This window comes from Eurosta solidaginis, chromosome 5, assembly GCF_040869045.1.
Source record: "Eurosta solidaginis isolate ZX-2024a chromosome 5, ASM4086904v1, whole genome shotgun sequence".
Lineage (NCBI taxonomy): Eukaryota > Metazoa > Arthropoda > Insecta > Diptera > Tephritidae > Eurosta > Eurosta solidaginis.
Genome location: NC_090323.1, coordinates 168,925,988 through 168,942,770, shown reverse-complemented (window position 1 = coordinate 168,942,770; position 16,783 = coordinate 168,925,988). Strand labels below are relative to the sequence as shown.

Genomic DNA, 16,783 nt, shown 5'->3' with positions numbered 1-16,783 from the left:
CATAATATATTCCACATCTATGCATATGAAACAGGGAGCTCTTATCAGTAACATAATTATTTATGAAGCAATAACGACTTTGACTTCTAGCCTTTTCGCTCCATTCTCCATGCGCTTGAAAATGATGCGTGTTGCATTTGTGCGTGCCGTACATATACGCTATAAACAGCGGAGATTGCAGATAAACGAATGCCGTTCCAACAAGCGATCGTTTATACAAACACATACTCACTCAACGCATTAATGCGATCGTGCCGACGATTGACTTTGTGGCTTCGAAGTCAACAGGAAAATATTTTACAAATTTGAATTTAGTTGCTCGCGAAAGGGCCATCCAGACGGTTGGATAATTGGATGAGCTCCATCCACCCAATAAAAAGTGAAAAGTGAAGTGAAAAAGTGAAAAAAATTTGAATGGAAAAAATGTTTGAGCAGTGAAAGTCAAGAGATAAGGATTAAAAGAAAGAAAAAATCGAGTGTATACAAAGGATTAGTAGCGCTGTGAAGAGTGTGTGCCAAAGTTCATCCTTGCGTGTGTGTGTGTGGCACATCAAATTTTGCCGAAAGGATTAAATCAGATATTTAACGAGAAGTGATTGAAAACTAAAAAAAAAAAACGCCATAATGGTACAGCCACAGTGGTGGCGTAGTGGCAGCGTGGGTGTGGCACTTGTATGTGCTCTACTCTTCGCTTGCTGTGGCAGCCTTGTGTTTGCCGAACTAACACCACCTTACTTCAATTTGGCTACAGGACGTAAAATTTATGCGTCGGCTACTTGTGGTGTTGGCACTGATGGACCGGAATTGTATTGTAAATTAGTTGGTGCTAATACAGAGAATGATCACATCGATTATTCGGTTATACAAGGACAGGTAAGATATAAAATGGAGCGGAAATGATTTGAGTATTGGGAAAAATGTGTATCTGTAATTTTTTGATTGTGTATGTATGTGACAGTTGGTGGACCGGAAGTGGTGATATCATTGGCTGATACGGATATTTAGAATTTTTCTTTTTTATACATATAAGTGACAGGTCCGGAAAAAATATTTTTATCGTCCAGAATGAAGTATAATGAAGAAAAGCCAAAAAAAATTTTTTTAAAGCAAAGTTTTGTAAATTTTTGTATTCAATTTTACGCAGTGTGTTCAGCTTGCCTGTTAGTAAAAAATAAAAAATCATTGAAATGAAAAATATGTTTAATATATTCTATTCTTTGATGAAAAAAAAAATATTAAATAGTATATAAGGGTAGTCCTTAAAAATCAAATGAGCAATTTTTCTCAGTCTCAACCTTTCAAACGGTAATAACATTGGGACTTAAATTTGAATTTTATACCTTTGAACGTTATTTTGCTGTTTGAATGGGTGGTACTGAAAAAAATGGTCCATTCATTTTCTTAAAGACCACCCTAGTAGTAAGTGTATCCCAAAGTTTTTTTTTTTAATTTTTTTGCTTATCTTGATGATTACAGCTTTGTGTATTTAATATTTTTTTTCTAAAACATATGCTGATCTAATGGCTAAGTAAATTTAATTTTGCTTTTTTGTTTTTCCAACACAATTACTGCATATGCATACACACATTAGCATAATTGTAGAGGAGAAAAAAATTTATACAAAAATCAAGTAAACACATTAGCAACATGTGTTTGGTTAACAAATTATTTACAGACTATTTTTGGCTCCAAAATAGAATTTTGTGTATCTTTTATGTAAATTGAGGCAAAGCTGGAGAAGTGATTTTAATAGAAGAAAAAAATGGACAAATATTTTAAATTTTGGCGAGAAAAGAAAATTTTTTATAAGTTTACTTTGGCCCCAGGCAGACGTTTTTGTTATTCTACGCGTTTTGTTAATGTTTTCAAAGTAAAATTGTTAGCACTCCTCAAGATAAGGAATATTGTACACATATAGAAATAAATAGCTGAAATCTCAGGAAGTTATTCCTCTTCAGGGTTCAAATCAGCTGCTCCAAAAGGTTGGCCTACCATTTGGCCCATAGTGAGCTCTAACGAGCCACGGCAAAAACAACGGATAACACTTCCCTCTGAAAATCAGGCTGTAGAAGGGTAAAAGTCATGTTGCCAGCAACTTGTGAGATTACTAATAAGCACGCGGTATTGATGCCAATTACATTTGCTTGTTCTATCTTGAAGTGATAAAGGAAGTTGTTATCACTCTTTTTAAGTTGAGTATTCATAATTTCAAAATAGATTTGGAAGAAAGGCGTGGGATAAGCGTCTAGAGCCATTCAAAGGTTTTTTTTACCACACAATGTTCCCGAAATGATCTCTCAAATGGTCCCGAAACTATCATGCAGTAGTCCACGAATGATCCTTATACAATTTCATAATAGTCTATAAATGATCCCCAAAATAATCCTCAAATTATAAGAACATGACCACCAAGGCAATACTGAAATACTTCCAATTACAATTCTGTAAAAGTATGGCGTTGATCCCGAAACAATACATAAATGACCCCGGAATAATCCTGAGACTATGCCGAAAACAGCCCGCCTTGACTTACTGACGTATGCTGACGACATTGATAACATCGGCCGGAACATCCATATCTTAAATTCTGCTTACTCTATACTGAAAGAAGAAGCGGAAGAGATGGTTTTGATTGTGAACGTGGACAAAACGAAGTACCTGTTGTCATCAAGCAAAGGGTCAGCGCATTTGCATATTTGCAACCCCTTCACTGTTGGCAGCCATAATTTCGAGACAGTAAAATACTTCGTTTATATAGCAATCAGCATTAATCCAAAAACTAACTAACTAACTTCGACTAAGTAGGCAATTGAAAAGTAAAGTCTTCTTTCGGCAAACGTAAATCATGCTTTACAAGTCACCTATCGTACCAGACCTGAGTATGGCGCAGAAACATAGACACTGACAACATGTGATGATGAAGCGGCTGGCGCGCCTTTTTGGGCGCCAATTCAGTAAGTAAGTAAGGTCTCGACTTGATTGGTATAGCTTCAAACTAAACTCGAAGCCAATATCGATATGATCCGAAAATATTGTTAAATAATCCGAAAACAGGCCCAAAATATTTTAAGTTGGCAAAAGTGCTTAAAAATGTACCAACATTCTCCCAGAATATTTCCGAAATTATCTCAAACCATCTCGAATATATACCAAATATAGTTCCGAACATATCCCGAAAATAATCCCGAAATTATAAAGAGATACTTCCGAAATGAGCTCGAAATAGTTCCAAATTGGTCCCGAAATGGTTCTTATATTGATCCAAATCAATCGTGAAAGAATACATTTCCTCTATTATCTCATAATGGTCCCGAATTGTTCCTGATATCAATCCTAAATTGATCCAGAAAAAGTTACGAATGATCCCGAACATTATCCTGAGACCATCCAAATTATCCCTAAATTATCCCGAACACATTCCATTAATGATCCGAAGAAAAATGATACCGAAATGGTTTCAAAATTAATCAGAAATAGTTCTAAAATAATACAAAAATATTTCTAAATTGATCTCGAAGTGGTCTCCAAATGATTCTGAATTGTTTTCGAAAATAACCCCCAAATAAGAAATACCAAAGTATTAAGCCTGGTGGTATCTAATTAAGAAGCAGGTGGTACTGCGCTTTATTCCAAAATGGCTTGGAACCCCATCCTTACGCCAAATATAATTGATATAGAACTGTTGTTATTTAAAGAAAGCAGTTCTACCGAGAGTAGAAGGAAGGGGGGAGGGGTGGATGGTGACTACTAAATTTTTCAAAATTGCTTAGACTTCGAGATACATGATCTATATACCAAACAAAGCAAATATTCAGTGGAGTCATTTTATGTTTTTGAAGTTAGTTTTTAAAATTTTGGAACCAAATATTTGCGAGAGTAGCATTTAAGATTTACTTCTAGTAGTTCCAAGAGTTTGGGACAATGTTCTTTTCTTATGTTAAAAGAACTCTGTTGAGAAACGTTAAATATAGTTTTGCCTGAATATGGTTGAAGATGAGATCAATATCTTATTAAACTAAATTCCTCTAGACACCACAATAAATTTAACACCGCACTTTTTGCTATCGATTTTCAAGTATGCGAGTCAAAGATAATAAATAATTTATTTAATCAACTCATTTCTACTTAAAGGTTTGTGACTATTGTGATCCAAATGTACCAGAGAAGAATCATGCTGCTGAATATGCCATCGACGGTACGGAGGCATGGTGGCAGAGTCCACCGCTATCACGCGGTATGAAATACAATGAAGTCAATTTGACGATCGATTTTGGACAGGTAAGTTTGTATGAGAAAATGCATTATCTGTACATAAAATAAACGAGATGGAATCAAAAATAGAAAACAAAGGAGTAATAATTGAGTTGAAACGAATCGTGTAGTGATCAAAACAGAGAAGGGAGAGTTAAAAAATAAATGAAACAGGTAAAGGTGTCTAAGTTCGGGTGTAACCGAACATTATATACTCAGCGTGAGCTTCAATTGTACATTTCATTTCAGATAAATTACTTTTCTACATAACACGTGGCATCATCCGTTAACAAATAAATGGCTCCGCATTTCCTCTTACAATAAAACTTGATAATTGAGATATCATTGATTCAAAATTATTTTTTGTTAAGATATAGCTGATTATTCTAGTCTACGATCCTTTTAAATTTGTTTTATACCTAAGTTGCCGTGCTATTTAACCGATCCCGTCCATTTTTACTAGAAATATTTTCTGCTATAAGGAAAATATGTGTACACAATTGCCTATTCATAAAAGGGGCGGTGCCACACCCATTTTCAAAAATTTTAGTGTTTTCCAATTTAATGTTATAATTCAATTTAAAAGGTAAAATTCTATTGATACAAGCTCTTTTTCGCTAAGATTTAGCTTATTATTTTCGTCTACGACCCTTTTAGAAATCTTTTATATAAAAGTGGGCGTGGTCTTTAAGCAATCTCGTCCATTTTTTCTAGAAATATTTCCTGCTATAGGGAAAATTTGTGTACTCAATTTTATTACAATCCGATAATTTTCCTTCGAGTTATGGCTACAGAAACATAGAAAATTAAATGAAAAAATGTAAGGCGCGATAACCTCCGAAGAGATCAAAGGCCGAGCTTCTCCTCCAATTTGCGTCGTGCTCCTCTTGATTTTCCCTACAAATCGGCCGGACGGGACCTACATGTTTTATGCCGATTCCGAACGGAATCTGCAAGGCAGATGAGTTTTCACTGAGAGCTTTTCATGGCAGAAATACACTCGGAGCGCTTGCCAAACACTGCCTAGGGACGACCCCGCTTAGAAAAAATTTCTTCTAATTGAAAATCCTTATTTCTAAAATTTTGATGTTGCTTTGCCCGGGGCATACGGTGTGGTAGGCAGAGCACGCTACCATCACACCACGGTGGCCGCCAACATAGAAAAGTGCTTAGTCATAAAAGAGGCAGTGCCACACCCATTTGTTAAAATTTGAAGTTTTTCCTATTTATTGTTATAAATCCACTTGGGAAATGGAACACCATTGATATAAAGCTCTTTTTTGCAAAGATATACATAGCTTATTTTATTCGTCCACGACCCTTTCACAAATCTTTTATATAAAAGTGGGCGTGGTTCTTAACCGATTTCGTTAATTTTTCTTCAAAGCATTCCTTATAGTAAAGGCAACCTTTCTGCCGAATTTTGTTACGATAGGTTTAACGATTTTTGATTTATGACGGACGGACGGACATGGCTCAACAAAATTTTTTTTTCGATACTGATGATTTTGATATATGGAAGTCTATATCTATCTCGATTCCTTTATACCTGTACAACCAACCGTTATCCAATCAAAGTTAATATACCCTGTGTGCAAAGTACGCTGAGTATAAAAATTTATAATTAAACAAGTAAGAACGGAACTGTCTTCGGCTGTGCCGAAGACTTCATACCTTTCATGAATGGGGCTGAACAATAATCTTATCCCGTTCCTAATCTCCGAATAATCGGATGTATAAGATAAGAAATATATAGTGAACAGATCTACATACCTAAACGATTTTTAAGATAAATATAAAATAAAAAACTGGTAAGTACTTTTTATGAGGATGCAAAGCTTCACGTTTTTTGTGGTCTGCATGTAAAAACTATGACTACGAATCACGTATTTCAACAATATATAACGTAAACGTAACTATTTGATGAAATTTGTTGAATTTTGAAGCTTCTAGCCGTAAAAAAGGGGCAAAAATTACAGTTTATATGGGGTATATAATATATATACCACCGATCTCTATGATTTTTTCAGACAACAATATATGCTATATACGTAAGCATTCGTTGAAATTTGGAGCCTCTAGCTCTTAAAATAGGGTAGTAATTACGAAAAGTTTCTTATCTGAACAATCGGTTGTGGGGGATATATACTATATATACAACCGATCTTATCAATTTTTTCAGGCAACAATATGTGCAATATACGAAATTATATGGTGAAGTTTGAAGCTTCAATCTGTTAAATTGAGTAAGATATTACAAAAATCCTCTTTTTTTGAAAAATCGGTTGTATGGAGGATATATGCTATAGTGGTCCGATCCGGCCGGTTCCGACAAATTTTATCAAGATATCTCAAAAATTGAGGGAGTAGTTTGCATACAAACGGACAGACGGATATGGCTAAATCAACTCAGCTATTCATCCTGATTATTTCTGTATATTTAATTGTGGGTCTATATATTTTCCTTTAAGGACTTACAATTTTGGGTTTCGTGACGAAATTAATATACCATTTCATTTTCATGAAAGGTATAAAAACGAAATACAAAATTCGTGGTATTCATTTGAATTGCACAATCACGCATGCGGTAAACTGACAAGCCTAAATACATACAACAACAGACAATGACGAAACAAAACTAACAAAATATAAGTGCATAAGAAAAACATATAGACATGGCATAAGGCATAAGAAAAACGTAGCCGTCTTGGCGCGTTCGAAGGTATAAACCAAAACAATAAAATAAAAAAGCCTCAATAAGCCGCCCAAGAATGTGGAATATGCGGTGGTTGCGTGTTGGAGCAGCTGATGAACCAACAACAAAATGCACTTTTTATACTCAGTTGAGCAGAGCTCACAGAGTATATTAAGTTTGATTGGATAACGGTTGGTTGTACATATATAAAGGAATCGAGATAGATATAGACTTCCATATATCAAAATAATCAGGATCAAAAAAAAATTTGATTGAGCCATGTCCGTCCGTCCGTCCGTCCGTCCGTCCGTTAACACGATAACTTGAGTAAATTTTGAGGTATCTTGATGAAATTTGGTATGTAGGTTCCTGAGCACTCATCTCAGATCGCTATTTAAAATGAACGATATCGTACTATAACCACGCCCACTTTTTCGATATCGAAAATTTCGAAAAATCGAAAAAGTGCGATAATTCATTACAAAAGACAGATAAAGCGACGAAACTTGGTAGATGAGTTGAGCTTATGACGCAAAATATAAAATTAGTAAAATTTTGGACAATGGGCGTGGCACCGCCCACTTTTTAAAGAAGGTAATTTAAAACTTTTGCAAGCTGTAATTCGGCAGTCGTTGAAGATATCATGATGTAATTTGGCAGGAACGTTACCCTTATTACTGTATGTACGCTTAATAAAAATTAGCAAAATCGGAGAAGGACCACGCCCACTTTTAAAAAAAAAATTTTTTTAAAGTAAAATTTTAACAAAAAATTTAATATCTTTACAGTATATAAGTAAATTATGTCAAGATTCAACTCCAGTAATGATATGGTGCAACAAAATACAAAAATAAAAGAAAATTTAAAAATGGGCGTGGCTCCGCCCTTTTTCATTTAATTTGTCTAGGATACTTTTAATGCCATAAATCGAACAAAAATTAACCAATCCTTTTGAAATTTGGTAGGGGCATAGATTTTATGGCTTTAACTGTTTTCTGTGAAAATGGGCGAAATCGGTTGATGCCACGCCCAGTTTTTATACACAGTCGTCCGTCTGTCCTTCCGCATGGCCGTTAACACGATAACTTGAGCAAAAATCGATATATCTTTACTAAACTCAGTTAACGTACTTATCTGAACCCACTTTACCTTGGTATGAAAAATGAACGATATCGGACTATGACCACGCCCACTTTTTCGATATCGAAAATTGCGAAAAATGAAAAAAATGCCATAATTCTATACCAAATACGAAAAAAGGGGTGAAACATGGTAAGGTAATTGGATTGTTTTATTGACGCGAAATATAACTTTAGAAAAAACTTTATAAAATGGTTGTGACACCTACCATATTAAGTAGAAGAAAATGAAAAAGTTCTGCAGGGCGAAATAAAACACCCTTAAAATCTTGCCAGGTATTACATATATAAATAAATTAGCGGTATCCAACCGATAATGTTCTGGGTCACCCTAGTCCACATTTTGGTCGATATCTGGAAAACGCCTTCACATATACAACTACCACCACTCCCTTTTAAAACTCTCATTAATACCTTTATTTGATACCCATATCGTACAAACTCATTCTAGAGTCACCCCTGGTCCACCTTTATGGCGATATCTCGAAAAGGCGTCCACCTATAGAACTATGCCCTACACCCTTTTAAAATACTCATTAACACCTTTCTTTTGATACCCATATTGTACAAACAAATTCTAGGGTCACCCCTGCTCCACCTTTATGGCGATATCTCGAAACGGCGTCCACCTATGGAACTAAGGAATACTCCCTTTTAAAATACTCATTATCACCTTTCTTTTGATGCCCATATTGTACAAACAAATTCTAGGGTCACCCCTGGTCCACCTTTATGGCGATATCTCGAAAATGCGACCACCTATACAACAACCACCACTCCCTTTAAAAACCCTCATTAATACCTTTAATTTGATACCCATATCGTACAAACACATTCTAGAGTCACCCCTGGTCCACCTTTGTGGCGATATTCCGAAAAGGTGTCCACCTATAGAACTAAGCCCCACACCCTTTTAAAATACTCATTAACACCTTTCTTTTGATACCCATATTGTACAAACAAATTCTAGGGTCACCCCTGGTCCACCTTTATGGCGATATCTCGAAACGGCGTCCACCTATGGAACTAAGGATTACTCCCTGTTAAAATACTCATTAACACCTTTCTTTTGATACCCATATTGTACAAACAAATTCTAGGGTCACCCCTGGTCCACCTTTATGGCGATATCTCGAAACGGCGTCCACCTATGGAACTAAGGATTACTCCCTTTTAAAATACTCATTAATACCTTTAATTTGATATCCATATCGTACAAACGCATTCTAGAGTCACCCCTGGTCCACCTTTATGGCGATATTTCGAAAAGGCGACCACCTATACAACAACCACCACTCCCTTTTAAAATCCTCATTAATACCTTTAATTTGATATCCATATCGTACAAACACATTCTAGAGTCACCCCTGGTCCACTTTTATGGCGATATTTCGAAACGGCATCCACCTATAGAACTAAGGCCCACTCCCTTTTAAAATACTCATTAACACCTTTCTTTTGATACCCATATTGTACAAACAAATTCTAGGGTCACCCCTGGTCCACCTTTATGGCGATATCTCGAAACAGCGTTCACCTATGGAAATAAGGATTACTCCCTTTTAAAATACTCATTAACACCTTTCATTTGATACCCGTATCGTACAAACGCATTCTAGAGTCACCCCTGGTCCACCTTTATGACGATATCTCGAAACGGCGTCCACCTATAGAACTACGGCCCACTCCCTTTTAAAATACTCATTAACACCTTTCGTTTGATGCCCATATTGTGCAAACGCATTCTAGAGTCACCCCTGGTCCATCTTTACGGCGATATCTCGAAAAGGCGTCCATCTATAGAACTTAGGTCCACGCCATTTTAAAATATTCATTAATACCTTTCATTTGATACCCATATCGTATAAACGCATTCTAGAGTCAACCCTGATCCACCTTTATGGCTATATCCCTAAATGGCGTCCACCTATAGAACTATGGTGCACTCCCTCATAAAATACTCTTTAATGCCTTTCATTTGATACACATGTCATACAAACACATTCCAGGGTTTCCCTCGGTTCATTTTCCTACATGGTTATTTTCCCTTATGTTGTCACCATAGCTCTCAACTGAGTATGTAATGTTCGGTTACACCCGAACTTAACCTTCCTTACTTGTTACACACATACTTGTTTCTCTGTAGTTACGCACGTAGAGGCAGGGAGTTGAGCGCATCCCAAACAAGTACTATGTCTGTTGTATGGGTCTGTATGGGTCATAAAAATTAGTCCAGTTTCTGGTTCTAAAATTCATTGACCTCTTTTGATGCATCGTATATTTTAATTTTTTTTGATCGACATGCCAAGTAGGCAAGTTGCAAAGGATGTCGTATGAAAGTCAAAATAAATGCATGCTAAGCAAAAACAAAAACCAAGAAACAACAAAACGAGCACTAAGAGTTCATGTTGTCTGTTGAAGAAAAGGTAATAAAATAATTTATTTTGTTTTGAGTGATGGCAAGCGTCGTATCGAATTTCCTTCAACAAAGTTGGCTGGTTGTTTGGTTGCTCGACATCTTCATGGGTATGCTTTGGCTTGTTCTGTACACTGATTGAATGTCAGACTTGTGTTATAAGATACTGATATATTTATATCTACAATGTAGGTAGTATACTCTTGCCTTTTACCTGGAAATATTTAGTGCAAATTTGCTGCGAAACAAACTCCACATAATTAAACTGCACAAATTGCAAATAATTATGGGCTTGCATTATTAAATTTTATTTGAAGTTTGAAATGGAACGAAGCAGAAGCAATCCAGAAATAATAGCAATATGACTCGTAGAACAATTTTGATATCACCCCTTACGATTCCGACACTATCCCGAAGAAGTTCGAAATATTTCTAAAAAGTTCTGATATGATATTTAAAACCGTTCTGAAATTGAACCCGAAATGATCCCAAAATCGAGCTGAAATGATCACCCAACAGCATCGAAAGCAATCTTGAATTGACGTGCAAACAGTCCCGTAATGATCCCGACATGGTCCTGAAATAAACCAAAAGCAGTCCCGAAAAAAATCTTGAAATGCAAGGGTGTTGGACTGGAAATAACGAAATACTTCCAAAATCAGGTTTAAAAAGTCTAGAAATAGTCCCCAAAATGATCATAAGAAATCCTCAAATAGTACTGAAAACTGACTCAAAATAATTAAAAAAATTTACTGAAATAATTACGAAAAGGTTTTCAAAAGGGTTCCATTCTATATCTATTCTATTCCGTGCTAAACAATTAGCAACATTTAAAAAGTTATTCCAAAAAGTTCACGGAAATAGTCCCTGCATAGTCCCAGAACTGCACGATCTGAACTCGAAATTGATTTGGAAGCCTTGGTTTAAATTATAAATTAGTAAATAATCTTGAAATTAGAAATTCCCCAAATAATACTGAAATAACCCCAAATATTTCTGAGATTAACCCAAAAATTCCACAAAAAATTCTTGAAATGATTCACAGATAAACTCTAAATTGCTGATAAATAGAACCGAATTAATCCCGAAATAAGTCAGAAATGATTCTTAAAATGGTCTGGATAGATCTCAGAAAGTCTCTGCATACTTTAAAACTACATGATCTTAATTGGTGTAGGTGGGTGGCACTGCTCCTTAAAAAAAATCCGCATACTTTGATTTTACCTCAACCTATTTGGCCTAGATGTCAACTTAGAGATAACACTAAGGACTTGGGACTTATTCAGTCTATGTCACGGACCGGCTAGTCTAACCTAGCCTAGGGATGCTAGATGAGCCTATTCGGTGGAGCTGAAGAGACCTGATTGGAATAGAGGATTCACTAACAGATTTCTTTTAAAACTGACCATGTCTGATGGTGTCGGATTCGATGTTTTAATGGTACACTTATGAAAAAGTTCGTAATAATCCTGCAAGAGAAGGGATGGAACCATCTAAATTTCTCGACTGGCAGGGAAAAGGAGAGAAACAACTTTTGGTATCGTAATGGTTATTATAGTATTTGAGTTGAGTGTTCCGCAATATATGACTATTACTTTTGGCTGTTAATTTGTATTGAGTAAAATTATTTAAAATGCAGTCAGTTAGAGCCAAATTGGTTGCAAAAAACAAACCAAAATGACAGAACACTAGAACGAACTAAAATTTTTGGATGTTTTTTTGATAATTTTTTTTATTATTTTTTTTTATTAATTTTGACCCCAAAACCGGACTAAAGGCTATCATGCTAGTGTCTATAATAAGCTCTAAATTGTTTTTTCACAACATTGCTAGATTTGAATGTTGTACAAAATAAAAATAAAAATTTAGGTCCATTTGATCGTTCATAGGGATGTGTAAGTTCATTGAGCTTCAAACACGCTAGCAATTGATAAGCCCTACCAACAGCAATACACACTCACGCACTTCCGTAATGATTGCTTTGTAGCGTGCCTTATTCTATTTCTCAATCAAAGACCCAGTAGGAAATTCTATTTTCTCTATTCAATCACCGTTGCATAAGTTGGATCTACTTGCATTAGTTTTTACCTACAATTAGCTTTTAAGGGCGAGATAAATTTTCCAGAATAACTAAGTGGAAGAGGTTTTAATCAATGTAGAGATTATGTACTATGTTGTTGTTGTTGTAGCGATAAGGACATTCCCCGAAGGCCTTGGGGAGTGTTATCGATGTTGATGGTTCTTTGTCGGATGCATATCCGGTACGGTCCGGTAGCAAGCACCATTAAGGCACCAGGCCGACCCTCTCTGGAACGATTTAGTATGACCACATGAAACCTTCAAGGTCATGCTGCCCTCCCACCCCAAGATCCATTAGGTATTTTGGGTCGCCAGAGCCTCGGCTGTTAAAGTAACAGGATTCGCCACGCGTAGGTGAGGTTGATAATTGGGTTGGAGTAGCTTCCTTTCCGCTGGAAACACCTTGAATCAATTTGGTATTTTAGTCGTCTCTTACGACAGGCATACCTTTCGCGGGTATATTCTAAGCCCCTAACCCGCTGGGGGATATTCTGTATCATTGAAGCCATTACCTCTGATCTGTAGCTAGAGTCATAGGGAAATTAGTTTAAACTATAAAACAACTGGTTCACAAATTGACCGAAGTGGCAAAAAAGGTTGACGAAGACGTTGAGGTTGTGTCAGGAAATCAATGCAAGTCGCCAGTTCAAACTGATCGAACAGTCTTCCAAGCAAAATGCGCTCTTATTTGGTATACGGTGAATGTGATACTATCCATATCCCTACGTTTAGGGAATTTAATATTTAATTGGAAACCCAAGCGGCAATATCCTTCTGGGTAGAAGTGGGTGGCAGCCGGTCTTCCCAAATTACTATGTCCGCAATGTGCATTTATCCTTGGTAGTAAATGCTGTGCATCTCAATATACTCGGTACTCCCTGCTTCTGTCGTTGAGTTATGCCATGTCTGTCTGTCCAGCTATTGTTAGAACTAGGCAAACCTACTTCGCTCTCCTGTTACTCGGATCAAAAGAATTTTTACCCAAGGCCGATATCAGTCTTATTCGTAACGAGGCGATCTTATAAGTAAGTAATGAGCTTGCCATTATTTTGTGTGGCAACACAACGCACCTTAGTTCAGTCCAAACAAAATATGTTAATTGCTTCTTCTGATCCATCCTTTAGTTCTTTTTTCCAATTATATTGTTATTATGTTCAAAGAAAATCAGAAAACTTTACGCTCATTCCCTTTAAAGAAGCTCATTTCCTTTTGGGTATTCTGCTCTCATAGTACATATATATATACACGTATTGCATTGGCTTTGAATGGGCACTTTCTGTTTTACTTAACGTTAATGCGGTTGGATGTCGCACTTCAATCTGCTTCATTTAGTCTACATAAGCACATATATTGGTACAAAAAAAGCATTTAAGTGAAGCCATATAAGTTTTCTTAAGTCAAGTCGTTTCATTCGAAGGAAGTGCGAGTTGATAAGCAATGTATATGTGCTGATTAAAAGTTATGACCGTATGTATGAGCACATCTGTTGGAACTTATGTTATATAAAGATTTTTTTTTTATCAATTTATTTGCTTTTGAATAGGAGCACGCAACTCTTAAACTTTGGCGCTCTAAGCCTAACTATGTTCTATGCGCATCCCTACGGCGTGTGCGTCTATCAGAAAGGTTGCCATAAGAACCCTTGCCAGGGACTACAGCCTCGACTTGTTTAGGGCCAAAAACGCGTTTGTGCGTCCTTTCCCTTTGTGACGCCAAACCTGCCGTGATGTCCCGCACGACAAAAGTGATGATAAAAGCAAATTTGTCCTTGTAGAGTTTTTGCGCGCACGAAGCTTTAAAGGTGCAACAGATTTACATAAGTACCGAAAATTTGTCGTTGCGGCAGTACACCCCGGACCAGCCCCTTCATTTCTACAGTTGCTATAAAAATCACTATAGTCAGCTGCTCCTATAAGACTGATACTACAGTGGTGACCTAGATGTTTGGAGAAATAAACACAAGTTCGCAATATTGAGGCAAAGGTACCAATAAAGCTTGGAGCTCCTGCAATATGTAGGCAGTGCTGTTAGTGTGATTTTCTGTGCTTCTAGAACTATGACTCCATCGCCTTTTTAATATATGCTAAGAATTGTATACATACAGTGTGTGTAGTCGACACGTGAGCTAAATATTAGATGAACGCACCATAAAACGAAGAACTTTGTGGAGATAAAAACCGGAACTTTGGTTAAATGGAAAGAAGAAGAGATAACTACAAATAAATATCTCGTTATAAAAAAAATGAGCCGCAGCCGTGGTGTGGTAGTATCGTGCTCCGCCTACCACAACGATGATCCTGGGTTCAAACAAGTTTTTCTAATAGTGGTCGTGCTTTGGCAGTGATTTGACAAACTCTCCGAGTGTATTTCTGCCACGAAAAGCTTCTCAGCGAAAACTTATCTTGCAGATACCGGACGGAATCCGTATAAAACATGTAGGCCTCATTCTGTAGACAAATTAAAAAAAGCACTATGCAAAATGGAAGAGAAGCTCCGCCTAAACCTCCGCGGAGGTAAATCGCGCCAAGTATTTATTTCTTTTTTATACTCAGCGTGCTTTGCACACAGAGTATATTAACTTTGAATGGATAACGGTTGGTTGTGTAGGTATAAAGGAATCGAGATAGATATAGACTTCCATATATCAAAATAATCAGTATCGAAAAAAAATTTGATTGAGCCATGTCAGTCCGTCCGTCTGTCCGTTAACACGATAACTTCAGTAAATATTGAGATATCTTCATAAAATTTGGTACACAAGCTTATCTTAGATTCGCATTGAAAATGAGCGAGATCGGATGATAACCACGCCCACTTTTTATATATATAACATTTTGGAAAACACAAAAACCCTGATTATTTAGTAAATAATACGCCTAGAATGTTGAAATTTGACGTGCGGACTGATATTGAGACTCTTGACAAAAATTTGAAAATTTTGTTTCAATGGGCGTGGCACCGCCCACTTGCGATAAAATCAATTTTAGAAATATTATTAATCATAAATCATAAATCGTTAAGCCTATCGTAACAAAATTCGGCAGAGAGATAGAGAGAGAGAGAGAGGTTGCCTTTAATATAAGGAATGTTTTGAAGAAAAATTTACGAAAGCGGTTAAGGACCACACCCACTTTTATATAAAAGATTTTTAAAAGGGTCGTGGACGAATAAAATGAGCTAAATCTTAGCGAAAAAAAGCTTTGTATCAATAGAATTTTACCTTTTAAATTGAATTATAACATTAAATTGGAAAACACTAAAATTTTTGAAAAATAAAATATATCCCTATATAGAAAATATTTCTAATGGACGGGATCGGTTAAAGACCACGGCAACTTGGGTATAAAACAAGTTTAAAAGGGTCGTAGACTAGAATAATAAGCTATAACTTAGCAAAAAATAGTTTTGAATCAATGATATTTCACTTATCAAGTTTTATTGTAAGAGGAAATAGGGAGAAATTTTTTTTAACGGGCGGTGCCACGTGTAATTGTAAAGTAGAAAAGTAATTCATCTGAAATGACCGATGAGTATATAATGTTCGGGTACACCCGCACTTAGACACCTTTACTTGTTCAAACTAAATTTACATTATATTTAATTTGAACGCATTTGAAATTTTTGGCCACGATTCTTTTAGACTGACTATAGGGTGACTTGTGTTATCACTTGTAGCGGAAGCTGTGGGTTGAGAAATGATGGTTAGCTGTTAGTTATGATTTAAAAATAAATGTCATAGTATGTGCTGATAAAATTAAATGCTTTATGAGTTCTACAAATTAAAAAATAAAATACTTGGCGCTTTTAACCTCCGAGAAGATTTAGGCCGAAACTCTCTTTCAATTTGCATCATTCACCTGTAAATTTTCCTTACAAACTGGAGGTACAGGACCTACATTTGCGCATATATTTTCCAGACTTCTCATAGTTCCAGAGCTCGATAAACCAGAGCTACACATGCCTTTGAAATGACGAAAGCCGTTTCGTAATTTATCTCAGGAGAGAAACGCGCATAGGTCTCTTTCATGATAATATATCGCTAAATTTATCTGATTTTTCTTAACGTTTAGCCCTTGGGGATTCTCTTCTTTATATCTCTTTCATGGAAATGAAACGGTACATCAAATTTGCACCGAACCTTAAAGTTGTAAGTCCTTAAATGGGAAAAGATAGGCCCACCTAATCAGTATACCGAAATAATTA

General features: G+C 36.2%; 1 protein-coding gene across 1 annotated transcript in view; it reads left to right on the top strand.

Moving 5' to 3' along the window:
• Nucleotides 1–329: 329 nt before the first annotated feature.
• Nucleotides 330–16,783, top strand: part of LanA (laminin subunit alpha) — a 51,387-nt gene continuing 34,933 nt past the window's right edge. The window contains exons 1-2 of the mRNA XM_067756955.1: nucleotides 330–873; nucleotides 4,132–4,278. Coding sequence (XP_067613056.1) covers nucleotides 625–873; nucleotides 4,132–4,278 — 396 coding nt within the window. The 5' untranslated portion in view covers nucleotides 330–624. The remainder of the gene's footprint in view (nucleotides 874–4,131; nucleotides 4,279–16,783) is intronic.